The 24,325-nt window shown below is 44.1% G+C and overlaps 1 protein-coding gene across 9 annotated transcripts in view; it reads left to right on the top strand.

Annotated features, from left to right (window-relative positions):
- LOC106608584 (EH domain-binding protein 1-like protein 1) overlaps positions 1-17,213 on the top strand; it is a 60,713-nt gene extending 43,500 nt beyond the window's left edge. For 4 of the 9 annotated variants that reach the window (XM_045721549.1, XM_045721548.1, XM_045721547.1 and 1 more), the window contains 5 exons: positions 810-3,322; positions 3,417-3,483; positions 3,804-3,992; positions 4,371-4,874; positions 5,415-6,747. In XM_045721549.1, the coding sequence (XP_045577505.1) occupies positions 810-3,322; positions 3,417-3,483; positions 3,804-3,992; positions 4,371-4,874; positions 5,415-6,489 (4,348 nt within the window). In that variant the 3' untranslated portion in view covers positions 6,490-6,747. Of the gene's footprint in view, positions 1-809; positions 3,323-3,416; positions 3,484-3,803; positions 3,993-4,370; positions 7,924-8,178; positions 8,270-8,449; positions 8,617-8,769; positions 8,819-8,950; positions 9,470-9,757; positions 9,816-10,400; positions 10,439-10,573; positions 10,686-10,774; positions 10,875-11,235; positions 11,310-13,666; positions 13,782-14,108 lie in introns of those variants that run through there. The other 5 variants (XM_045721553.1, XM_014206606.2, XM_045721552.1 and 2 more) reach the window with 4 other exon arrangements.
- Positions 17,214-24,325: the final 7,112 nt, after the last annotated feature.

Raw genomic sequence — 24,325 nt, 5'->3', positions numbered from 1 at the left:
GTTTAGTAGTGTTGATCTGTAGGGTGCTGGTTTAGTAGTGTTGATCTGCATGGTGCTGGTTTAGTAGCGTTGATCTGCATGGTGCTGGTTTAGTAGTGTTGATCTGTAGGGTGCTGGTTTAGTAGTGTTGATCTGCATGGTGCTGGTTAATAGTGTTGATCTGCATGGTGCTGGTTTAGTAGCGTTGATCTGCATGGTGCTGGTTTAGTAGTGTTGATCTGCATGGTGCTGGTTTAGTAGTGTTGATCTGCATGGTGCTGGTTAATAGTGTTGATCTGCAGAGTGCTGGTTTAGTAGTGTTGATCTGCATGGTGCTGGTTTAGTAGTGTTGATCTGCAGGGTGCTGGTTTAGTACTGTTGATCTGCATGGTGTTGCATTTCTATTGCCGTTTTTGGGGTTGGGATTTAAAACAACTTAAACAGAGCATTTAGCCCCCTGCAGCAATGGAATAAAATCACATTGTAGAATTTGTGCTTCTAGACTTATTCATTATATTTTCCAATATTTTGCATTCTGAATTTTAATTTGAAGGAATATATAACATTTTGCGAGCAAAGGCTTTGAAAAATGATTTACATTTGATTGTGTTGTGCGTTGTATGGTATTTATGCACCTCTTATCTCGATTTAAATGGTTGCATTATTAACTGTCATTTTTGTGAATAGTCAGAAATAATATTTTTGAGCAAGAGTTTTGGTTTGTGTGTGATAGTTTTAGAACTTTCCATTTGATTGCTTTGTTCTTACTGGAAGACTCTGCTTTCTTGGTTTTCATAATCACCTCTGACCATGGTCTCCCCTCTCCTCAGAACTGAAAACATGGTTTCTCTGCCGCCATCATGCCTAAGAGTTGCCAGTGCACCAGGGTTTCTATCCACTCAAGCATCCTGTTCAAAGGCTCAGTTAGAATACTGTCCAGTGGACAATAGCATATTATGGGAGATGCCAAGAAAGGATGGTTCAGAGCTCTCTATCGATAGATCAAAAGAGGAGAGAGACATGGTGAGAGGAATGGCAGATATGGTCTCATCTTGTCCAAGCACTGCCAGCATTCTGGGATTTCCATCACCACATCTGTCCAAGGAAGTAAAGTTAGAGAGGGAACCTAACATGGCAGATCTGATGCCATCCTGCCCAAGAGTGGCTGGCACACTCGGATTCCCTTCTCTTGAAAGTCAAGTAAAGGAGTGTACAATCAACATTGAGGCCATTTGGGAGAAGCCCCCGAAGGGGAAAAAAAGGATGACCTTTATGTCCACTCCACATTTGGACAGATTAAACGAAGACACGGAGCTAATGAAACACATGGTGGCTCTGGTACCCTCATGCCCTACTGCAACAAGTATTCCTGGCTTCCCCTCTGCACCACATCCCAAAGCTGAGGTAGATCCAAGTATATTGAGTCTTATGCCAGCTTGCCCTAAAGTGTCCAGTCTCCCGGGTTTTGCATCTACTGAGGGGGCTACAACATTAGAGTGGCTTGTTAACCCAAAGTCTATGTTTGAGCACTTGCAGAAAAATAAGGAGAATAAAGAAGAAAATGATTGTCCAAAATACAGATCGAAAGAACACAGTGAGAAAGTTAAAGCAATGGTTGCTATGGTGTCATGTGGCTCAGACGTATCCATGATTCCTGGCTTCCCCTTTCCACCACATCCAAAAACTGAGGTGGGGCCAAGTAGTGTGAATCTTGTTCCCACCTGCCATAAAGTTTCTAGTCTCCCTGGTTTTCAATCCATTGAGAAGGATAGGTTGGCAGGGTGGGTTGTTGACCAGAAGCCATTGTTGAAGAGACCACTAAAGGAGAGGAAAGTCATTATTGACAGCTCAAAAGCAGACCAAGAGGAAATGAAAACCAATGTTCCTTTGAGGCTATCATGTCCACACTCTGCAAGGATCCCTGGCTTCCCATCTGTACCACAACCCAATATGATGATTATTTTGCCTGCTTGCTCTAAAGCTTCCAGTGAGGGGGCTACAAAATTAGAGTGGCTTGTTGACCCCAAGCCTATGTTTGAGCACTTGCTGAAGAAGAAGAAGAAGAAGGAGAAAGATGATGTTTTTCCAAAAGACAAATCAAAAGAAGACATTCACAAAATGAAACCAGTAGTTGCTTTGGTGCCATGTTGCCCAGAAGCAGCCATCATTCCTGGCTTCCCCTCTTGCTTCCCCTCTGTACCACAACCCAAAGATGTCTGCTTGGGGCAAACTGTAGTCAACCTTCTTCCATCTTGCCCAAAAGTCTCCAGTATTGCAGGTTTCCCATCCCGTCAGCAAACTGACAGAAAATATTGGCACACAGATCCACCCAGAGATCATCAGCCATTATGGGAGAAGCAAATGAAGAAGAAGCAGAAGTTATTGATGGAAATATCAGAAAAAGACAAACAAGGAATGAAAGGAATAGTGGCTCTGGTACCATCATGTCCTACTGCAGCAAGTATTCCTGGCTTCCCCTCTGCACCACATCCCAAAGCTGAGGTAGAGCTAAATATGTTGAGTCTTGTGCTCGCTTGCCCCAAAATGTCCAGTCTCCCTGGTTTTGCATACACTGACGGGGCTACAGCATTAGAGTGGCTTGTTGACCCAAAGCCTATGTTTGAGCACTTGAAAAAGAAGAAGGAAGATGAAGAAAACATTCTCCCAAAAGGCATTAGCAAAACGAAAGCAAGGGTTGCTTTGGTGCCATGTTGGCCAGAAGAAGCCAGGATTCCTAGCTTCCGCTCTGCACCACAACCTAAGAGGGAGCTTAATAGTGTGGATCTTGCACGATCTTGCCCCAAAAGCTCCAGTCTCCCAGGTTTCCCATCGACGGCCAAATTCCAGACAGGAGATTGGCACGTTGAACAGAAGCCATTGTTTGAGAAGAAGCTGAAAGATAAGACCGTAATAATCAAAGATAGGTCACCAGAAGACAGAGAAAATAGGGTGTCACTGGCGCCATCTTGCCCATGTGAGAGTCTCACTTCTGGGTTCCCGTCCTTTACACAACTCAAAGCAATAGAAGAACAAACCGTGTTTTCCTTAATGCGAGCTTGTCCAAGTGAATCTAGAGAACCAGGATTACCTTCTAGACAGCCATCTGAATTAGCTCGAACTCGGGGAGAAGAATCAGTGAGTTCTATGCAGCCATTGTGGGAAAAACCATTGAAGGATAATAGGTCAGAGGATATGGTGCTTTCCAAGCCTGACCTAGGCAGTGCAGTTGGAGATGAAAACCTAAAAACTATGCTTGCACTGGCACCATCTTGCCCCGAGGCAGCAAGCATTCCTGGTTTCCCGTCTGCCCCTCCTCACAGTCTAGAGTCTATAGAGGCAAATGGTAAGATGTGTGTGGTTAGGCATGCAATATATATGTTTTCCAGTGTCTCACATTGCAAGTGGAAAGCAACGTACTTTGTTTTTTGGTTTGTAAGAGACAAGTATGCAGACAGAGAAGAAAGAGGTTACTGGAGAACCAGCAGAGTATGTTCTAGATAAGGGGTAAGTGTTTGAGCATATGACTCTCTGCATGGATTGCAGTGGCAGTGGTAGTGAAACATTGCTGCCAGATATTTTAGCTCTGGCAAACCTCTTAAGACTACATGGCGTGTTTGGTCATTTTACGTGGTGTGATGCTCTGCATCTGAGATGTGTTTTAGGTCTGTGAACCTGTTACATGGAGATAATATATTATAGAGTGATATTCTTACTAAATTTGTGACGGATGAGTTGTTGTGGTGCATGCCAATAACTGTGTGTTTTTCTGTGTGTAGCATGGATTCTGTAGGGATGTTCTTTTCAATGTTCACCTCTCATGTTAGTGTCCTCGACAGCCCACAAATAGAGAAAATCCCATCTGAGGAATCTGAGGAGATCCAGAAGTCCTCTGCAGTGTTAGAACCAGAGCTAGTCTTAGGATGGGAGGTGTTGGAGGCTGAGGGGTCTGTGGCAGAGAAGCAGCAGGAGGCCTCTGGCCTAGTACAGACCATTGTGGGTGTCTTCTCCAGAGGGTAAGTGGGAGATTGTAGGCTCCTATGTAGCACGGCAAAGTGTGTGGTGTGTTCTGTAGATTCTTAGTCTAATTGTCACCAGTGTCACCCTCATGTTCACTAGTTTATTTATATTAATGTTTGCTTATAATGGCATTTTCTATTTTTGATCTTCATCATTGATTTAACAAATCCTGTTTTGGTCAAATCAAGTACTTTTAGCAACTCTCACATACAATTAATACAATTGATGGATTGAAGTTTGAATAATGTGGGTTTAATCTCTCAGATTTTTAAATGTGTTGAGACTTTTTATATGGTTTTGAATGCTCCGAATGTTTACCATGTCTGTTTTAAAGCTCAGTCCCTCAATTACAGTAAGTAATCCCTCTCTCACAGTTATGAAACAGTAGCAGCCATGTTGGGTCCGTCTGGCTCCTCTCCAACAGAAGATGCAGTCCCATCAGAGAGCTCCTCTGAACCTGTCCCAGATACATCTACCCTGGCCCAGGAAGCATTGTCTGGAAAGGCACCGCACCTTGAGGGTGAAACCAAAAAAACGATTGAACTCCCAACCACCGTTGAGCCATGCTTGTTGAATCTGGAAGACAAACAGTCAATGAGTGAGGCAATGAGACAAGACACTGAGGATGGGTTTGTTAAAGTCCTAAGCAGTATGAGAAAATGGCCGTCATTAACGGAGGCGGACCTTACTGAGATCTCCAGAGGAAAATTTGTGGTAACTGGGGAAGAGGAGATTTACCTTGACTTGTGGGCGCAAATAGGGGAGAAATCAACATTAAAAGCACAGGACTCTGGACAGATAACAGGTTATGTTGACATTTCTTCAGCCATGTCACCTATCGAGACAGAATTATCAACTTCATTACACCTGGACAAGGGGTGAGTGTCCTGGCAGCAAACCGGTGTCTGAACTATTTGGCTGCACTGCTTGAAAATACAAATGCGGAATTAAGTCATAACATTGTCTTTCGTTCGCATAATGTTTGGCTCAGCCATGCTTGCTACTCAGTGAACTGTGATGGACAAGTCTACAGTATGTGTCAAATTGAAGCTCCGTCTTGATTTTTAAGGCACTTGTTTGTGGGCCCAGGTGTTCTAATGTTAACTAAGGTCTTCAGTGTCTCTGTGTGTACTGTTTATGCTGCTACCTATGTCATGCATGTTTGTCTTGTAAAGAAAAACCTGTGGCTTTTTGTTAGTTATAATCAGTCAATGTGTTGAGTTTTTCTACATCTGGAACGTTTCTCCAGCTCAGTGGAGTGAGATATGTAATCGGTGCTGTGAGGTGTGCCAGCTTGTGGAATGTGAGGGGTTGCTTTACTGATATTATCATTTCAAAAGTAATTTAATAGAATGTAATTCTATAGCAAGATCTGAGCCATGATATTTTCTCACCTTTTATTTTTTTTTAACCTTAAGCACCCAACATGCAAGCACAGAGGAAGCCTCTGCCCCTACCTCACAACCTTCTACAGACAAGTTGCTGTTAGAGGACAAGGCTCAAGAACATATAGTACCCATCCCAGATAAACCCTCTGATGATCAGACACTCACCTCAGATGAAACACAATCGGAAGTTGCCGCTGTTGTCGCTGGCCAGGCTGTCCCTGCACAGGTAACAACTGAACTGGTCGCTCCTCATCATGCAAAGAAACGAGACGGTAGTCTTTCTCCAGAAACTCAACAGGAAGCTGATGATCAAGGGATTGTATTTAAGGTAGTCCCTTCACGGCCTCCAAGGAGAAAAGACTGTCTCACTTCAGAGCGCAAACAGAAATCTGAGAATGTATCTGTACAGAAGCCTACTGAAGTGAGAGGAGACCGTAGTCTTTCGACAGAACCTCTAAAGAAAGATGATGGCCAGAAGGGTTTCACTGCCCAGGCACCAGCTGAGATGGTACCATCACATCCTGGTAGGAAAATAGATCGTTGTCTTTCAACAGAGCCTCAACAAAAAACTGATGCCCCTGTCCAGGTGCCCACTGAACTGGTCCCTCCTCGCCATACTAAGACAAGCCTCACTAAAGAGACACCACAGGCAACCGGCGTTATCCCAGCTCCACGCACAAGGGGAACCTATAGTGCTTCCAGTGCAGAACGTTCACAGAAACCTGGCCAGTTAGCCACTGAACTGATTCTACCATGCCCTGGGAAGAAACAAGACAGCTTCACTCCAGAGCCATCTCAGAAAGCTGATGAGCCAGAGAATCTGATTGCCCAGGCGGTCGCTAAGCTGATTCCAGCTCAACGCACCAGGAAAGCATCTCTCTCTTCCGAACCGCGACAGAAAGCTGACGATTTAAAGACTGCTACTGGTCAGGCCACAATTGTTCCCCTTAACTCCATATCATGTACCTACAGAGTTATACCCCGACTTTGGTGTGGGAGAGACTGCCCCCCTCTCGATCATCAGAAAAATAGCCCCGCCCAGGCGCAGCAAGAAACCTCATTCTCCCCCAGTGGAATCAAGCAAAGCAGAGGATGGCGCAGATGAAGCTATGGCTTTAGAGGCCCTGAATGCTGCCAACCAGGGGTCTACAGCTCCAGCCCAGATAGAGGATCTTATGATAGACTCCTTTGTAAAGGTTGAGGCGGAGAAGCAGTCTCCGGAAGTTACAGACTCATTTGAAAAGGGTGTGGCAGCAAAGCAGTCTCCGGAAGTCACGGGCTCATTTGAAAAGTTTGAGGTGGAGAAGCAGTCTCCGGAATTGACAGAAACATCCACTGAGTCACTTGAAGATGAGCCAGCTCAGAAGGCCTCACCAGAAGTCACAGACTCATTTGAAAAGGTTGAGGCGGAGAAGCAGACCTTGGAAGTGACTGAAACAGCCAATGATTCACTTGAAGATGAGCCAGCTCAAAAGGCCTCAACAGAGGACACTGCACCAGGAGTAAAGATGGAAGGCAAGCAGGAGATCTTTCCAGTCCCAAAGCCTCGTGGGAAACGAGACCCAACCCCACCTGTCCAAACAGATGCTACCCTACCAAAGACCTGGCATGCCTCTATTGGGGATAACACCCAGTCTACCAGAGATGGAGGACAGTCACCTGCAGCCTCTGGGCTGGTACCACCTCAACGCAATAAGAGGAGCAGTAGTCTTGCTCCCGTACCCCCTGGTGGCCAGCTTGCAGCATCTGGGGAAGTGGTGGTTGCTCCTCTGCGTAAAAGGAGGAGTAAACTAAACATAGAACAATTGAGCATGCCTGTTAGAGTTCTCCGCTCTAAAAAATGCCTTAGTTCCTCTTTTTCTGATGGAAATCCTCCAATGGACTTCTCATTCACCAGCCAGACAGACTCCCTTGAGGGCTCGCTGTCTCTCTCTCAGGAAGACAAACAAGACACCAGCCAGGAAGCTACAGAAGGTTCAATATCATTAACCTCAAACATGGCCTCCGAAGGGAGCTTTGTCACAATTTCTCGCTCAGAGGAGATGTCACCAGAAGTACAACTCTGTGAGAAGGGACTGGAGGAGAGCGGGGAGAGCTGGATCTTCACAGAAACCACTATGGTCACCGAGGCCTTCACAGAAACTGCTATGGTCAGTAAGTTCTTCGTAGACACTGTAAGAGAGGACATTGAGAGGGGTTCAGGGGCAGAGGCTGTCTTTGAGAAGGGACTGGAGGAGAGCATGGAAAGCTTGACCTTTACAGATACCACCATGGTCACTCAGGCCTTCACAGAAAGCCCTATGGTCACTGAGTTTTTTAAAGACACTGTAATCAAGGATATTGAGAGAGGTTCAGAGGCAGAAGTGCTTGACACGACCTCTCCAACCACCGGTACACCAGCTGAGGACGACTGGTTACATGTTGAGGGAGCCAAAGAGACAGAGCAGTTGGAGGTAGAGAGCAAAGACATGTGGGGTGAAGAGATGGACTTTGGCTTTGAGTCAGTAGACATATCTGCTGGTGGCTTAGATGAGGAGAGGTACGTTATGTTGAGTTGGACACGCATGTGCAATACAGTGGTTGATTGACGCGTGGCCATTTTTGAGTGCATTTACATATAGTTGTTGATAATTCTGTGTGACTAGAATGCTTTTATGAAAGGAAACTGATTGATAAAATGCCATGTATTTAATCCTTTACCATTAGAAATGTGTTGCTACTAACTGTTAGAACTAAACATCCAGATTATGCTGTGTAGTCAGGTCATATTAAATCCCTGTCTTTCTCTTTTTAGGCAGCAGGGGGCAGCAGACGAGCCAACAACGCCTAAAGGCAGACCTGTAAACTCTCAGGAAATGGGTCTAGGCAGTGCTGCTTCCCCAGAAGTATGTTATTTATAGTCTATCAGCTGACCAATCCTCCACCATCATTTTGTATCAGTTTCCTTTGAAAGGAAATTCTGAATCATAACTGTCCGTTTTGTCAATGACAAAAACAAAACTGAAGTGCCACCTATATTTTACTCTGAATTGACCTATTATATCTGATGTAATTTGTTGTCTTAGGGCCTCATGGCCAGTCCTGGCCTTGTTACCTCCAGCCAGTCCCTACTGGAGTGGTGTCAGGAAGTCATCAAAGAACACAAGGGGGTCAAGATCACCAACTTCAGCACGTCCTGGAGGAACGGCCTGGCCTTCTGTGCCCTGCTACACCACTTCCACCCGGACAGGATGTAGGTACCCCCTCTGTGACGCGTTTAGACATAAACATGAGCAGGCATTGTGTTATGGCTTGTTTAACCTTTAAAAATGACATCATAATTTTTGTGTTAACTTGTTTCCTGTTCTTGTAGTGCGTAAAGATTCTCTATTTCTTTGCTGCTTAGAAACTTTGAGATGCTGGACCCATATGACATCGAGCGCAACAACAAGAAGGTAGTTTGTTTTCTTTATGTTATCTCATCATGTCATAATCACTATCAACAGCCAGGCCTTAAATGTGACCATCAATTGGTTAACTGCTGAATATTTTCCCCACCCAACCCATCTTCTCTCATTTCCCCCCAGGCCTTCGACGGTTTCGCAGAGTTGGGCATCTCTCGGCTGATAGAGCCCTCGGACATGGTCCTCCTGGCCGTGCCTGACCGCCTCATCGTCATGACCTACCTCAACCAGATCCGCACCTACTTCACGGGCCAGGAGCTGAGTGTGCTGCACATCGAGGCGGACAGCAGTGAGTCTAGTTACGGCATGGCCGGGGAGAGCCGGGAGGGCCCCGACCCGGAGGCCGCCGCACGCTATTGTCAACGGGTCCAAGATGAGGCCTTCACAATGGAGACCAATGTGGGCGCTGCAGAGAAGGCGGATAGTGACACTAAGGAGGGCACCAATAGGGAAGTGGTCCCACCCCCTAGAACCAAACGGCTGCAGGCTGCAGGGGAAGCAGGAGGGGCCCAAGCCCCCGTCGTACCCCCCAGGACACATTTTTTATCTGCCAAGTCTGGGTTCTCCCACCTAAAGGATGCAGATCTGGTTAAGAAACGACGGTCACAACGCAGGTCAATAGACGAGGCAGACTCAACCGAGGTCAGTGGCCTACGACCTCTCTCTCTCTTCACTTTCTCTCCCTCTCATCCACCCTCTTTGTCTCTCTCTCTCTCTCTCTCTCTCTCTCCACTTTCTCTCCCTCTCATCCCCCCTCTTTGTCTCTCTATATCTCTCTCTCTCTCTCTCTCTCTCTCTCTCTCTCTCTCTCTCTCTCTCTTCACTTTCTCTCCCTCTCATCCCCCCTCTTTGTCTCTCTATCTCTCTCTCTCTCTCTCTCTCTCCACTTTCTGCCACTTAATCTTTCTGTGAGTGATTGCTTTGTTGTAGTTTCAGGTTGCTACAGCACAGGAAGAGAGTGGAGCTGACAGAATAAAATCAGAAACAGGTACATACAGTGTATTGATTTTGTATGATGTGTTCTGAGTTCACGCACGCACGCACGCACACACACACACACACACACACACACACACACACACACACACACACACACACACACACACATACATACATACATACATACATACATACATACATACATACAGACTTACCGAGTCCCCAGTTTCCCAGGTACTTTATGATTGTGAACCACCGAGAAGAGGAGAGATGGAGAGGAGGAGAGATGGAGAGATGGAGAGATAGAGAGGAGAGAGAGATGGAGAGGAGAGATAGAGAGGAGAGATAGAGAGATAGAGTACAGACACAAATCACAGTTTTTGTTGTACTTGGCTCGTCCATCCCCTGAGCATTGACTCACTCTAATTACTTTGATGGCTTCCTGTCGTTAGGATTAGAGTCCTTAGCCTATCAAACTGTTAATTTCCTCCTGTCATCACAGTCTAGTTTGCCACTTTGATGCTCTTCCAGTAATTGGAGCTACTGCATAATGTTGCTGTGTATCTCATTACGCTGTGTGTGTGTGTGTGTGTGTGTGTGTGTGTGTGTGTGTGTGTGTGTGTGTTTCATATAGGAAGGACAGCTGGTGAAGAAGGACGATCGGCTGAGGAGGTCTGTCACTTTCACAAGTCGCTGTCTGCCACTGTCATAAACACTGGAAATACCAATGTTCTGTATCAGAAAGAAGTATCATTCTCTCTGTGTGTGTGTGTGCGTGCGTGCGTCCGTGTGCGTGTGTGTGTACAGGACACCAGCCAGTATGTGCTGAGGGAGATGCAGGCCCTAGAGTTTGAACAGAAGCACATTGACAGCAGGGCAGACATCGTGGAAAGGCAACTACGGCAACTGATGGAGTCAGGTGAGAGAGGGATGGAGAAAGAGAAAGAAAAATACCCTTGAATAAAACGTATCTTTATAATGATGCCCCCTCTGTCTCCGTACATGTAGGTAGTGAGAAGATGCAGGAGGAGAAGCTGATCCAGGAGTGGTTCACTCTGGTCAACAAGAAGAACGCCCTGATCAGGAGACAAGACCAACTACAGCTACTGTAAGATCCACCATCTCCACCGTGTTCTCCATCGTTACCTAGTGCTTTAAACAACACTGTTTACTTTTTTTAATTTAACCTTTATTTAACTAGGCAAGTCAGTTAATAACAAATTCTTATGTACAATGACGGCCTACACCGGGAAAAACTCGGACGACACTGGGCCAATTGGGTGCCGCCCTATGGGACTCCCAATCATGGCCGGTTGTGATACAGCCTGGAATCGAACCAGGGTGTTTGTAGTGACGCCTCAAGCACTAAGATGCAGTGCCTTAGACCACAGCGCCGCTCGGGAGGCCTAAACACTGACATATTATAGACACATTACATTGATCTAACCACAAGGCATTCTGCTCCACAGGCAAGAAGAGCAGGACCTGGAAATGAGGTTTGAGATGCTGAACCGAGAGCTGAGAGACATGATGGCTATTGAAGGTAAGACTACAGTACCAATATACTGAACTACAAGACCCATGATGCCACTCTATTCTGTGATTCAGCTCATTACTGTGGTCATAGTGACACTACAAACCATACAATAACAAAAATATCTCTGCAAAGGAAATGAGAATAGTGTGCTGTTGCGTATGGCAGAGTTAGGTTCTAATTTCTGGTACAATGGACGGACTCAGAGAAAAACTCAAACTAGATTTATGCAACACACTGTGTGTTGCAGTTTCAGAGCACACACATGCAGCGCACACAAACATACACTGACAGTGTCAACTGCAAAGCGCCCCCACACCATCACACCTTTTCCTCCGTGATTCACGGTGGGAACCACACATGAGGAGATCATTTACATTTTAGTCATTTAGCAGATGGCTTTGAGGGTGACCAGTGAAATATACCTGCTGGAGCGCGTGCTACGGGTGGGTGCTGCTATGGTGACCAGTGAGCTGAGATAAGGTGGGGCTTTACCTAGCAAAGGCTTATAGATGACCTGGAGCCAGTGGGTTTGGCAACGAGTATGAAGCGAGGGCCAGCCAACGAGAGCATACAGGTCGCAGTGGTGGGTAGTATGTGGGGCTTTGGTGACAAAACGGATGGCACTGTGATAGACTGCATCCAATTTGCTGAGTAGAGTGTTGGAGGCTATTTTGTAAATGACATCGCCGAAGTCAAGGATCCGTAGGATAGTCAGTTTTATGAGGGTGTGTTTGGCAGTATGAGTGAAGGATGCTTTGTTTGCGAAATAGGAAGCTGATTCTAGATTTAATTTTGGATTTGAGATGCTTAATGTTAGTCTTGAAGGAGAGTTTACAGTCTAACCAGACACCCAGGTATTTGTAGTTGCCCACATATTCTAAGTCAGAACCGTCCAGAGTAGTGATGCTGGACGGGCGGGCAGGTGTGGGCAGCGATCGGTTGAAGAGCATGCATTTAGTTTTTCTTGCATTTAAGAGTAGTTGGAGGCCACGGAAGGAGAGTTGTATGCCATTGAAGCTTGTCTGGAGGTTACTTAACACAGTGTCCAAAGAAGGGCCAGAAGTATACAGAATGGTGTCGTCTGTGTAGAGGTGGATCAGAGAATCCCCAGCAGCAAGAGCGACATCATTGATGTATACAGAGAAAAGAGTCGGCCCGAGGATTGAACCCTGTGGCACCCCCATAGAGACTGCCAAAGGTCTGGACAACAGGCCCTCCGATTTGACACACCGAACTCTGTCAGAGAAGTAGTTGGTGAACCAGACGAGGCAGTCATTTAAGAAACCAAGGCTGTTGAGTCTGCCGATAAGAATGTGGTGTTTGACGGAGTCGAAAGCCTTGGCCAGGTCGATGAATACAGCTGCACAGTATTGTCTCTTATCGATGGCGGTTATGATATCGTTTATTACCTTGAGCGTGGCTGAGGTGCACCCATGACCAGCTCGGAAACCAGATTGCATAGCGGAGAAGGTACGGTGGGATTCGAAATGGTCTACTGCCGTCTGCTAGATAATTACACCTCTCATACACAAAGAGCTTAAACCTAACACTACTTTGAGTTATTGGGAGGACACATCCCCACAGTCTACTGCCGTCCGCTAGATAATTACACCTCTCATACACAAAGAGCTTAAACCTAACACTACTTTCAATCTCTAAGAATATATAGAAACTGTATGTTAATTCTAAGAGTATATAATGATATAAAACAGTGAAGATGTATAAGAACCGTAATTTATGATCTGTCAGCTCCAACCACAGACACATGGCTCCTATTCAACCCTTATGGACTCATTCTGGCACTCAGAGACAGCCCTCCTTTGTACTTTCCCTCTGCCCAAATACAATGCTCATAGATCATTCTATCTAACCCATGTTTACTACCGCTAGGCTCATTTAGAATTCGAAACAGATAGTCTCCAACAGCAGTAAACTTTGGACGTGATTGACTCACACAATTAATATATTTGTTTCACAAAGTCAGACTTCCCAACTATGCCGTGGTATCCGTCCACCTGCTGGTTTGAGGAAGTGATCCTTTCTTTAATTACATCATTTATTGTAATTCTTTGTTTACTTCCAGTTGAATCATGAGGGTATAGTTTAAAATGAAACACATTGCAATTAAAAGCTGGTCATGGAACTCAATTGCACGTTGGCAAAGCAACAACTGTCTTCTCTACTCTGTACCACCCTCAATCTCTTACCGCTCTCCCTCTCTTCCTCTCCTCCGCTCTCTCTCCCTCTCTGCTATCTTCCTTTCTCCCTCTCTTCCTCTCTCTCTTCCTCTCTCTTCCCTTCTTCCTCTCTGCTCTCTCTCTTCCTCTCTCCCTCTCTTCCCCTCCCTTTTTCCTGTCCTCCAGAGTGGCAGAAGACAGTGGCCCATAAACACAGGGAGCAGCTGCTCCTGCAGGAGCTGGTGTCTCTGGTCAACCTGAGGGACGAGCTGGTCCATGACATGGACGCTAAGGAGAAAGGGTGAGACTGCCATGGTATTCCCTATATAGTGCACTACTTTCGACTAAAGCCTAATTGGCCCCTGGTAAAAAAGTAGTGCACGATATAGGGAATTTGGTGCCATTTGGGATGCATCCCATGGCCCAGCTGAGTCACACACGCTGAATACACACAGCAAACACAGACGCTCATCTGGGAGGACGGTATGCTATGGGGTGAATGAGATGTCAGGTGTCTCTGTGAGTTTTGTCTTCCTCTGCCACACAGTTGAACCTAAGTCTGAGAGAGTGACTGTTTGCTATGGGACTACTGTTCTAGCAGGTCTCTCTACCTGTTCTCTGCGCCTAGGGCTCTGGAGGAGGACGAGAGGCTGGAGAGAGGCCTGGAGCAGAGACGCAGGAAGTACAGCAAGAAGAGCAAGCAGGAGAAGTGTGCACTGCAGTGAGGTCTGGCATTGGACACACCCGAACCAGGCAGTCCAGTGGAAGGTCACACCCGAACCAGGCAGCCCAGTGGAAGGTCACACCTGAACCAGGCAGCCCAGTGGAAGGTCACACCTGAACCAGGCAGCCCAGTGGAAGGTCACACCTGAACCAGGGAGCCCAGTGGAAGGTCACACCTGAACCAGGCAGCCCAGTGGAAGGTCACACCTGAACCAGGCAGTCCAGTGGAAGGTCACACCTGAACCAGGCAGCCCAGTGGAAGGTCACCTGGATGCACATTGTGACTGAAGTTGTATGTGTGTGGATCATGACATCAACACTGCATGGAAGAGACTGAGAACTGTGTTATGGGACTGCACTAAGAGGACATAAAACAATGTTTACTCACGCCCCTCTCTATGATATGACTGAACCTCATTGCAACCTATGACTGGTTGTCAACAGTCACCCTGCTCTTCAGATTGTGTTTTGATTGGATATAAGTTTAGTTTTTTTGTGCCTAGTGTGTGTGTGTACGGTTAGGTTTTAATTTTGAGTAAATAACTCATGGACACTAGAGAAGCTTAACCAAGTTTAATTCTTCCCAAAGGGTCGACACGGCTGTAATGCAGACAAAGACATGGCTTCCCCCGTGGTGGTATTCATACCCCACTATGGGTGGAGTCTCCACCTTATCGCTAAACATTGCGTCATTCTTGCTAAGCAGGAAGCTAAGTGATATGAGTCTTCAATGGTTTCACCCAGAATTGTGTGTGTGTGTGTGTGTGTGTGTGTGTGTGTGTGTGTGTGTGTGTGTGTGTGTGTGTGTGTTTGTTAGCGTGTGAGATTGAGAGTGCCAAAGAGGACACTACACTTTGTTACACAATCTATGACTATATGCCATTATTTAGTGTTTAAACTTCAAGTCACAAAGACATATCCCTAACTAACTAATCACCAGATAAGTGCCTTACACTTTTAGAAAAAAGCATTCCAAAATGGTTCTTCAACTGTCCCCATAGGATTTTTGGTTCCAGGTAGAACCTTTTTTGGTTCCAGCTAGAACCCTCTCTGGAAAGTGTTTTACATGGAACACAAAAGGGTTCTACCTGGAACCAATAATAGTTCTTCAAAGGGTTCTCCTATGGGGATAGCCGATTAACCATTTTAGGTTCTAGATAGCACCTTTCTTTCTAAGATACTGTAGAATCTGTTACAGTAGTGTATTATACAATGGGTTACTTCAAAAAGGTATTTTCCACTGAATGGGATATTAGGGAAGGGGCAGGGCTCCAGGGGTTAGCTACATCAGATACCTACATTAGACCCATGCAGCAGGTGGATTGATTCACTCCTTTTCACCTATTGTCAAGTAAGCAGTCTGATTATTGACAATTACAATGGCGAGATGGAAGTGAAGTGCTCAATTTGTGCAAACAAAGAATGCCAAAAGGAGCTTCCTCATTTATTGCAGTATGTTGCCTTGGACTGTGCAGACAGCACACAGCAAGCATCTGTTGTCTGATTCTATATTGAGGTGAATGTATGTGGATGTCGACGAAAGAACAGAACGGACATTGTTGACAAGGTCTTGTGATTGAAGATGTTAAATGTTTACTTGCGGTGCTCCAACACTCATGCAGAGTGGGAGATCTTGGATGAAAGGGGAAAAGGACAAGTCTATACTGTAGCTACAGTATACTGCAGCTTGGTGTCTAAAAGAACAAAACAGTTTAAATGTGTTGGAAATATTTTATGCTTTTATTTATTGAATAGGTATTCGACAGATAATCCTACATATCCTGCCTGTCAAATGTGCCTTTAACCAGATCCAGAGTAAAAACAAATGTCCAGAAGTAGGACTCAACTCTGTTCCTAGTTCACAAATGTTTATGCAGTGAATTCAGTTACTGTTTGTGACATTAGTCTTGTAATGCCTTGTTTTCCATTGATTGTTTTTTGTTGTTTTGAAAGTTAAATAAGGAAGCGGTGGAGTCTGAAAATGATCAATTTCAAGATGCTGTAAAATGCTAGACAACAGGAATATTCAAACGGAAAACAATTTCAAGATGCTGTGAAAATGCTAGAGAACAGGAATATTCAAACGGAAAACATCAGGCAACTGCATGTTTCTTAGTGTCTCCATCTTAACTTTACAACTATCAATTGCTATAGTCTTATGCACGTGCTTATTAGCAAATCTGTAATATGCAAAAGTGTATGTTAAACAAATAACCCTCATACATTATTAAAAAAATACACTTTACTTTAGCTAAAATATATTCTAGTATTAAAACTCCAGCACTTCGTTACAGCAGTATTACTACAGATGTAGGATCTGAATTTGAGCCAGTTGCTACAGCAGCAAAATAATCTTGCAGCAACAGGAAATGTGAATTATTATGTGGATTATAATTAATTGACATTTTTGTAGGGGTTAATACATTTATAATTATTTTAATTATAAGAATTTATAATTTATAAGTTAATACATTTATAATTGTCTGAAATGTGAAAGTGGAAATTACAAACTTTAGAAGCATTTTTAAAACTCAAATACACTACAAGTTTGCATTTCCTGCTGTGCAGGAAAATTCTCTGCAACAAAAGAGTGATCAAATGAAGATCCTACATCTATATTATTGGCCAGGCAGGAGTGCACCAGAGGTTGATATTTGTTTGACATCTGCTCCTCTACACTTTGTGTAATGTTAAGTTATCATGAGCACAGGCGTTTCTATTTCAGTGGGAGGAACTACTTAACCGAGTAAAAACATGATTCTGCCCGGAGTTATTTTGGGTGACACTGGAGAGGGAATTTGTTTTAGAAGTGTTTGAATTTGTATTCCAGCTTGTTCCCACTCTGCCCCACTGTTGTTAGTTACTGTGTTAATGTTGCTACCACTGTGTGAGTTTGAGAGATTTTACTTTCAGTTTTCTGAAATAGCTTTTGGGGAAGGTTTTGTTTGTTTTAATGTACAATTGCACTATTTGTGATGTTTGAAGAATTAAAAGGTATCTTGGATCACTATTTTGGATCACTATTTTTGGAAACGACATCCACCTTGTTTATTTTAATTCAATGTTCATCTGTTTCATTCATATGGATATCATACATTTAAGAAGTTATGAATCCATCAGGATTATCAGTTGTGCATTATATAATATAAAGTACATTTATATTCTCACTTAACCCCTATATTGAATTTGGCCTTTAATGCTATAGCCGATAGAAAAACGTTGAATAACACATTCATAAATGGCATAACAAACAGATAAAACAAATAAATCATAAGGAATAAGGTTTAGAAGTGTCTGTCCTATATGTAAGAGATATAAGAAAGCTCAGGATTTCACCCCTTTGTTTTGTCGGCACAAAACTACTTCCATAATATCTTCCATTAATTGTTTTAACCAGAACAGGGTTACCTTCAGACAAGTGTTTCGTGAGAGTCTCCCCTTTCCATAGTGGGGTCATATTAGTTTGTAGCCCAAACAGTTGGAACGCTACAGATGTTTTCGTGAGAATACTGATTTTCAGGATGTCTCCTGGTCTGACAGACAGCACTGTGGGTCTTCCACAGCAGATGTGGAAGGCCGACATAGGCGGATGTGGTGGATTGTGATGCAGTCCATACTCAGTGACCTCAGCTGAAATGTCCAATAATAGAGTTTAAAGTTGGGTATAGAAAGCCTTCCAAACGTTTTGGGACGTTGAAGCTCTAGGACGGTTCCCAAGAATTAAGTTAGGGGAGGAAGAGGAAGCATTGAAAACAAGAAATTAATACTGGGGATTTTTGTATTATGTTAATTATATTGACGTCAATCGATTCTTTAACCAACAATTTTACCTGGCTACGCTTCAAAGCTGAAACATATCCATAACTGAACGTCAGTGCTTGACTTGGGTAGGAGCTTTCCAGAGCTGAGTACCGACACCTCAAATGCTCTACTGCTTGAGCTCCTGTTCATCTTATAGAATATTAGCTCAAAAGTATTGTGGAGCTCCTAAATACACTGCTCAAAAAAATAAAGGGAACACTTAAACAACACAATGTAACTCCAAGTCAATCACACTTCTGTGAAATCAAACTGTCCACTTAGGAAGCAACACTGATTGACAATAAATTTCACATGCTGTTGTGCAAATGGAATAGACAACAGGTGGAAATTATAGGCAATTAGCAAGACACCCCCAATAAAGGAGTGGTTCTGCAGGTGGGGACCATAGACCACTTCTCAGTTCCTATGCTTCCTGGCTGATGTTTTGGTCACTTTTGAATGCTGGCGGTGCTTTCACTCTAGTGGTAGCATGAGATGGAGTCTACAACCCACACAAGTGGCTCAGGTAGTGCAGCTCATCCAGGATGGCACATCAATGCGAGCTGTGGCAAGAAGGTTTGCTGTGTCTGTCAGCGTAGTGTCCAGAGCATGGAGGCGCTACCAGGAGACAGGCCAGTACATCAGGAGACGTGGAGGAGGCCGTAGGAGGGCAACAACCCAGCAGCAGGACCGCTACCTCTGCCTTTGTGCAAGGAGGAGCAGGAGAAGCACTGCCAGAGCCCTGCAAAATGACCTCCAGCAGGCCACAAATGTGCATGTGTCTGCTCATACGGTCTGAAACAGACTCCATGAGGGTGGTATGAGGGCCCGACGTCCACAGGTGGGGGTTGTGCTTACAGCCCAACACCGTGCAGGACGTTTGGCATTTGCCAGAGAACACCAAGATTGGCAAATTCGCCACTGGCGCCCTGTGCTCTTCACAGATGAAAGCAGGTTCACACTGAGCACGTGACAGACGTGACAGAGTCTGGTGACGCCGTGGAGAACGTTCTGCTGCCTACAACATCGTCCAGCATGACCGGTTTGGCGGTGGGTCAGTCATGGTGTGGGGTGGCATTTCTTTGGGGGGCCGCACAGCCCTCCATGTGCTCGCCAGAGGTAGCCTGACTGCCATTAGGTACCGAGATGAGATCCTCAGACCCCTTGTGAGACCATATGCTGGTGCGGTTGGCCCTGGGTTCCTCCTAATGCAAGACAATGCTAGACCTCATGTGGCTGGAGTGTGTCAGCAGTTCCTGCAAGTGGAAGGCATTGATGCAATGGACTGGCCCGCCCGTTCCCCAGACCTGAATCCAATTGAGCACATCTGGGACATCATGTCTCGCTCCATCCACCAACGCCACGTTGCACCACAGACTGTCCAGGAGTTGGCGGATGCTTTAGTCCAGGTCTGGGAGGAGATCCCTCAGGAGACCATCCGCCACCTCATCAGGAGCATGCCCAGGCGTTGTAGGGAGGTCATACAGGCACGTGGAGGCCACACACACTACTGGGCCTCATTTTGACTTGTTTTAAGGACATTACATCAAAGTTGGATCAGCCTGTAGTGTGGTTTTCCACTTTAATTTTGAGTGTGAATCCAAATCCAGAACTCCATGGGTTGATAAATTGGATTTCCATTGGTTATTTTTGTATGATTTTGTTGTCAGCACATTCAACTATGTAAAGAAAAAAGTATTTAATAAGATTATTTCTTTCATTCAGATCTAGGATGTGTTGTTTCAGTGTTCCCTTTATTTTTTTGAGCAGTATATAATACGTTTCAGCAACCAAAATGAGTACCGGCACATATTTGAGTTCAAGTCGAGCACTGCTGAGCGTAGAAATCGACTTACTACCATGAAAGCCATTGTTATTGTGCCAATGCGTGGATGCTATTTCCCTTCGGGTTGTTTTTACTCCAAAACTATCTTTTGGTATTTATTTCATTAGTCCATTGTTGGTATAGTCCCAAAATGTTTTGCATGTCAGCAATCAAGATGTCAAGATATGTAACTTTCAAAATAGAGAAATACAGCCGCTATTTCCCTTCTGGTTGTTTTTACCCATTCATTTCCATTCCACTGAGAGTTGGTCCTCATTGTTAGTCTCAGCGTATTGGCACCATGATGATTCCGTTAGTCCAGGGCACGGAGCTCTAGATCTGGAAGTATAGGGGCCTGCCCAACAATAAAAACAATGTTAATCGGAAGAATCCCATCAAAGGTATGTTGTTTATATTGGGTGCTGGATCATGTTGAAATATGTTTTCCTGTTTATAAGGAAAAGAGATTGAATCTCTGGAATAATACAGGACTGCCCACTCCTGATGCAAGACTTGTTAACCCCTTATTGTCTTGTGTCAAAGGATTATGTAAATTGCTCCTGGCCATAGAGAAATATGTACTTCCCTGACCTCTCCAATACATTTTTAAAACTATATTGTATGTATGTGAGCATATCAAAAATAAAATGCAGAGAGCTTGTGTGTAATGCATTGTATGCCACTGGTATGGCCTGAAACTAAGAAGGATATTATACTTAATTATAAAGTGAGAAAGTGCTGTGAAAAGTAATCATGTTCCTGTGAACTATGAAGAGTTTCTTCATTTTGTTTAATCATTCAGGAAACAGGCTCGAACCGCACACATGGAGCATGTCTGGCTACACAATGCATCCCCATGGGCCATAGCCACAATGCTTTGTCAGCATGAAACAGTTATATTACATCATGGACCAGGAACAAGCACCCTATCCTCTCTGCTTAGCTCCCTAGTCCTTGCTGATGACAAGCATACCCATAACATAATGTAGCCACCACCATGCTTGAAAATATGAAGAGTGGTACTCAGTGATGTGTTGTGTTGGATTTGCCCCAAATATAAAACGTTGTATTCAGGACATAAAGTTAATTGCTTTGCCACATTATTTGCAGTTTTACTTTAATGCCTTATTGCAAACATGATGCATGTTTTAGAATATTTGTTTTCTGTACAGGCTTCCTTCTTTTCACGCTGTAATTTAGGTTAGTATTCTGGAGTAACTACAATGTTGTTGACCCATCCTCAGTTTTCTCCCATCACAACCATTCAATTCTGTAACTGTTTTAATGTCACCATTGGCCTTACGGTGAAATCCCTGAGCGGTTTCCTTCCTCTCTGTCAACGGAGCTAGGAAGGATGCCTGTATCTTTGTAGTGATTGGGTGTATTGATACTGTCACGCCCTGATCTGTTTCAGCTGTCCTTGTGATTGTCTCCACCCCCTCCAGGTGTTGCTTATTTTCCACAGTGTATTTATCCCTGTGTTTCCTGTCTCTCTGTGCCAGTTCGTCTTGTATGTTTAGTCAAGTAAACCAGCGTGCTCATTTTCTATTCTATTTTGATAGTCCTCCCGGTTTTGACCACTGCCTGACTCTGGACTACTTTCCCGCCTGCCTGAACATCCTGCCTGCCCTGACCTTGAATCTGCCTGCTCTTCGGTACCTATTGGACTCTGAACTGGTTTTGATCTTTTGCCTGTACACGACCATTCTCTTGCCTTCCCCTTTTTGGATTAATAAACATTGTAAGACTCCAACCATCTGCCTCCTGTGTCTCCATCTGGGTCTCGCCTTGTGCCTTGATAGATACATCATCCAAAGTGTAATAACGTCACCATGCTCAAAGGGATAGGCAATGTCTGCTTTTTTATTTTTACCCATCTACCAATAGGTGCCCTTTGCGAGGCATCGAAATTCACTGCTCGACTGAAGGACCTTACAATTATCTGTGTGTGGGGTACAGAGATGAGGTAGTCATTCAAAAAATAATGTTAAACAGCTACACAAAATCTAAATTTAATACATTTTAAATTCAGACTGTAACACAACAAAATGTAGAAATGACAAGAAGTGTGAATACTTTCTGAAGGCACTGTAGAAGAGGATGTTGGAGCATTTGCCAAGTTATTGATATCAGTGATTTCACCATGAAGGGCCGGCATCCAATCCCCCTCTATATCAATCATTGATTGCATTGATCTAATTGAGGGCCATAATGACAGAGACAATGATCAGCACTACAGAGCTGGTTTTTATTCAACACTTTTGGAAGTCATGAGACACGCTTCTCCACTTCGACTCGCGCTCTCTCCCTCCCTCCACTGAGACATAACCAAGAGTAATGAATTTACGTGTGCCTACAGTGGCAATTTTAGCTTGTAAATTTTGGTGGGGCAAACTCACATTTTTGTTGTTGATGCATGCCAGCAAAGCCACCACACAACACTAAACAATACATGAACTGCACTATAACGGTGACAAACAGTGCCCATAAAGCCTACATAAAACTGTCCCAACAGCAGAGATTTCTTTTCAGCACAATGGAGTGAATCCTTACCACCGCTACACCTGGCTATCAGTTGAGCCTTGTCTGGCAGCGAAACAGGTCATGCAGCCTTATTTACTGCCATAAAAAAACATGGCTGGCTTGCTTAAACAAATGTAGTTTCTACTGACAATTGAGATGTAAAAGCTATGGCATAAGGGGACAATGAGTGGATCAGAGGCAATCTGTAATTTTGATTGACATTAATGAGTGAGCTAAGATGGACGTAGTCAATATAACTATTTGTTCAGCACTTTTGAAATGTAGAGCGACAGAATTCAGAACATGGACCGTTCTTACAGTATTCTCCCTGTACACCAAGTCCGAACCATAGGATAAATAAAGGGGGGAAATATAAGCAGACAATGAAAGCTCTTACAGTGTTTGATGATGACATTTCTCTAAAACAGGCTATAGGCTACATGTGCACCACCAATTTAGAACAGTAGGCTAAGTTATTATGGGGAAAGGGACCAAGTTATTAAGGTGAGGCACATGGGCTACTAACAGCTTACTACAAAACACAGACTTAGTATTACTTTCTTAGCTACAGTATACATATCTCACTGGAATATTACATAATTTATGCAGCAGCATACAATATGTTTTTGGACTCACCTTATTGTGCTGTGCTCACTTGAACAGCAAGGTTGCGCGGCGGTCCTTCTTGTGGGCAAGCTTTGTCATCAAAGTCTGGAATTCTCTGGATTTGTGGAGTTTTCAAGACAACTGGGAACTCTGAAAAAAAACTAGATTGAATCATGACATCAGTGATCTTCAGGTTGGAGCTCTAGGAAGAGCCTCGAGTTCCCGACTTGGAATTCCGAGTTGGATAACTGTTCAAAATGTATTTTCCCAGTCGGAGCTTGTTCTTTTCCTAGTTCCCAGTTATTTTGAACTCACTGATGTCTGAGATTTCCCCGTTCTGTGTTTGCAGTTGTTTTGAATGCAGCAGAGGTCATGCTGGATTGACAGCATGGCCAATGTATTTAATATTTTCTGGCCAGTGGTGTTGCATGTGAATGCTTACTTTTAAGCTTGGAAAAGAGAGCCTTAAACTCAGACTTGGACCACCTCTCCACTGAATAGCAAGCTAGTGATTGCTTTGCAGTTAGCTAACGCTTGCAGTTAGCCACTGATTCCTTCCAAACCACTCATTGTTGAATTAGCGATTTCCAACTTGTTGAATATTGTTTATGTCCAATTGCCGATGAGCACCGCTATATTTAATCTATAATTTCTCTTCCCATGACAAGGATTTGCCAGTAGATTGTCAACATAATTCTTGAAGATGACTGCTTGTCTAGCTTGCTAGCTAAGATTTTGAAAGTATGATGTTGACATGATCAGTCCAATCAAAGCAACAGTAGATATAATGGGATTTGACGTAATTTTATCTGTACCTAATAACCTTGAGCCTTATTGGATGGGCACTTCTAATGTAAATCTATGGCAGAACCCAAGGGGCTTGAATTTTCGAGTTCTCCCCATAGATTTTGTGGTGACGTAGTGTCCCCATGAGTGACAGAACACTGAGCCAATCAAGGCGCAACTAGAGAACATTAACAACCCCTACGCTCCGTATTTCCCGCTGGCTGCCCCACCATCACAGAAAGCACTGAGCTAGGCTGAAACACCTGCATTTTAGAGCAGCCTTACTCAAGAAAGCAAAAAAGAGACTAAGTTTATATGCTGCTTTATTAACTCAATATTTTTTTTTTCTACATTGTTTGCAAACTGATATGTGATACGTATTGTCGCCAAACTAACATGCAAAACATTTGCAAAACAGGTGGGTCTCTCACAATGACCGGTCGCCACTATGCCTACAAGACTACTTGGTCTGTAAAGTGAAATCACGTCAGCGTGTTTGTTGTGTGCAATAAATGACAGTAGAAAAAATATTTTAAAGTTCGTAATACAACTAAAAAAGTATTTACAAGCAAAACCAGCCA

This window comes from Salmo salar, chromosome ssa07, assembly GCF_905237065.1.
Source record: "Salmo salar chromosome ssa07, Ssal_v3.1, whole genome shotgun sequence".
In the NCBI taxonomy this organism is placed as follows: domain Eukaryota; kingdom Metazoa; phylum Chordata; class Actinopteri; order Salmoniformes; family Salmonidae; genus Salmo; species Salmo salar.
Note: the sequence above shows the minus strand (reverse complement) of the source record. Positions and strands in the feature narration are given on the sequence as shown.